The 2,563-nt window shown below is 42.4% G+C and overlaps 1 protein-coding gene and 1 long non-coding RNA gene across 2 annotated transcripts in view; one reads left to right on the top strand and one right to left on the bottom strand.

The window, feature by feature from the left end:
- The window catches only part of LOC107700968 (poly(rC)-binding protein 2), a 20,948-nt gene that overhangs the window by 1,047 nt on the left and 17,338 nt on the right, over positions 1-2,563 (top strand). Inside the window, exon 2 of the mRNA XM_016502849.1 lies at positions 2,207-2,346. Coding sequence (XP_016358335.1) covers positions 2,254-2,346 — 93 coding nt within the window. The 5' untranslated portion in view covers positions 2,207-2,253. The remainder of the gene's footprint in view (positions 1-2,206; positions 2,347-2,563) is intronic.
- Positions 2,065-2,563, bottom strand: part of LOC107700969 (uncharacterized) — a 22,192-nt gene continuing 21,693 nt past the window's right edge. The window contains exon 3 of the long non-coding RNA XR_001635592.1: positions 2,065-2,164. This is a non-coding gene — a long non-coding RNA (uncharacterized LOC107700969). The remainder of the gene's footprint in view (positions 2,165-2,563) is intronic.

Below are 2,563 nucleotides of genomic sequence, written 5' to 3'. Positions count from 1 at the left end.
CTCGCTTTTCAGAACGATGAGCTTTGTAAAAATCAACGTGTTTCAGAAAGGCAGGGCATAGAGGAGAAACAATAATGTACAGTATGAGGAAAATAATGTGTTTTTTTAACCTTAAACCGCATAAACACATTTCATTACACCAAATACACAAAATAATGTTCTTTTTAGCAGCATCATATGACCCCTTTAAGACAAGTCTGAGGTTATCCTAACTTGAAGTTATTTACGATGATTTTTAAGAAGATTCTTTTCAAGAATTTGAACTCTTCTCAAGTTTTGTCTTAAGAACAATCTTGAGAAAAAAGATAAGAGGAAATTTTGGGGATACAAATAAAATAATAAGAAAATGGCAGTTAAGAAGATTGATTTTTCTGAAGAATGTTTCGTGAATCCGGCCCCAGGTTTTAGATCTTGCCTACAGTAAAACTGTACATCATTGTCAGATGCTGCAGATCATCCCAAACTAAATCTCTGATGGACAGACAACCCAGTGTCAGCCGCTCCACCTGCTTTCTGAGATCTTCAGTCTAGTCCAAACTCAGATAAACACTCATCCATAACAACAGTCATGCTGCTGATGCAGTAGTCCACAGGCACATAGGAAACCTCTCTCCTCTGCCATAGTTTAGTTGCTGTTGAAGTGCAATAGTTATTCCACTGGAACAGACTTCCTTTAGTAGAGGACTCGATCAAATCTAGTTCTTTCAGTCTATGATCAATAGAACAAACATTGTCAGTTGCAAGGTAATCACATATTAACTATTAAAACGCTGTAATTATAGTATACAGTAGGACTTTCAAGTTTGAAAATTAATATATTAAATTCAATTAGAAAACGTTAAACATACTTGTTAAATACAGTTTAATTTATCATATATATGTTGTGTAATGTGTTTTTGTCATGATTTTGTTAGAACACTGTTTTGATACTGTTTACTATTTTTCATATAGAGTGTTTTTTTGGTGAATTGTATTAAAACCAGTTAGAAAATACAAAAAAATAAGATAATAATTAATAAATATAATAATCGTATAACTTACAGAAATGTATTGTCCCCGGTTTTGTGGCTCGCTCGTCGTACTGCGCGCGGCGCGGGGCGGGGCCAGTGCGCGGTGACGTCAGAAAGGTCGTGGGTGAGAGGTGATCGGGACACATCTTGTTGTCTTTGTAAGAGTGGAGCTCGATCACGCAGCCGTGTCTTCCCTCTTCCCCGAATCCTCTCAAAACTCCCTCCCGAACCTCCCGGACCTCCCCCTCTCCCCCTCCGGACCCTCGGACCCTCTCCCCTCCCGCAGCGCGCGTCAGGTGAGGCTATACCGCGGCTCATGCGCTCACGAGCGCGAGGGGCCTGCAGGCCGCGGGCTAGCGCTAGCGCTCGGGCTAATCGCGCTTCTCGCTTCTCCTGCGATATTAGTGGATATTTCAGCGTTAAGCACGGCAGTGCGTCGTTTAAAACAAACGCCGAACGCCGTGAACACAGCCCAAAGACGCTCTGTTACGCAGCTAGTAAACACACGAGCTAAAGCAGCTTTACCAGCGATTCACGAGCCGATGGGTCATATTTACATAAATAATGCGCTGATTTAAAACAATATTCATTTGAGTTGCAGGAATTAGCTTCATATTTATACGAGTGGCCTGCTGGGTAAAGTGAATATTTATAGTAAATATTACTGCTGATGAAAATGTGACCTGCAAAACAGTGCCAATGAATGGCATGTTTACACTCATTCAGCGATTGCGTGAGTTTTTATTCGGATTCACTGAACCCGTGGCGTTCTCTGCAGGACAGCGTGGATCTCCTGCAGGTTGACTGCTGTTGTGTTGTTCAGTGACCGTGTGTGTGTGTGTGTGTGTGTTTAAATGGCGTATTTACAAAGAGAATCCGCCGATTTAATACTAAAATCGTTTGACTAACAGGAATTAGCTTCATATTTATACGAATGGCCTGTTGGTGAAAGTGAGTATTTATAGTAACCCGGATTCGTGTTTTTCGGGATAACCTGCTGTTGAAGATGTGCAAAACAGCGCCAATGAACGTAGTGTTTACGCTCCGCTGCTTCACTTCCGTCGGCCATTGCGTGTGTTTTTCATCAGATTACTTCAGCTCCTACATGTACCGTGTTTCACCGTGATGTGCAGTGCAGGCTGACTGCTATAGTGCTGTTGTGCTGCCGTAGTAAAGGAGTGTGTGTGTGTTGACAGGTTGATCATCCGTGACCAAAGATTCAGAGCTCGACTCATTGATCATCATGGACTCAGGTGTGATTGAAGGAGGACTCAACGTCACGCTCACCATCAGACTGCTCATGCATGGCAAAGAAGTGGGCAGCATCATTGGAAAGGTGGGTTTGAAACAGTGCTGCGCAGTAAGTATTTTGTTACTGTGTTACTGCCCTTAAGTACTTGAAGGATAAGGTAACCCAAAAATGAAATTCTGTCATTAATTACTCACCCTCAAGTCGTTCCAAACCCGTAAGACCTTCGCTCCTCTTCAGAACACAAATTAAGATGCGTTTGATGAAATCCGAGAGCTTTCTGCCCCGGCATAGACAGCAATGC

This window comes from Sinocyclocheilus anshuiensis, unplaced genomic scaffold (assembly GCF_001515605.1).
Source record: "Sinocyclocheilus anshuiensis isolate Anshui unplaced genomic scaffold, SAMN03320099.WGS_v1.1 scaffold1838, whole genome shotgun sequence".
Taxonomy (NCBI): domain Eukaryota; kingdom Metazoa; phylum Chordata; class Actinopteri; order Cypriniformes; family Cyprinidae; genus Sinocyclocheilus; species Sinocyclocheilus anshuiensis.
This window is presented reverse-complemented; position numbering and strand designations above follow the sequence as displayed.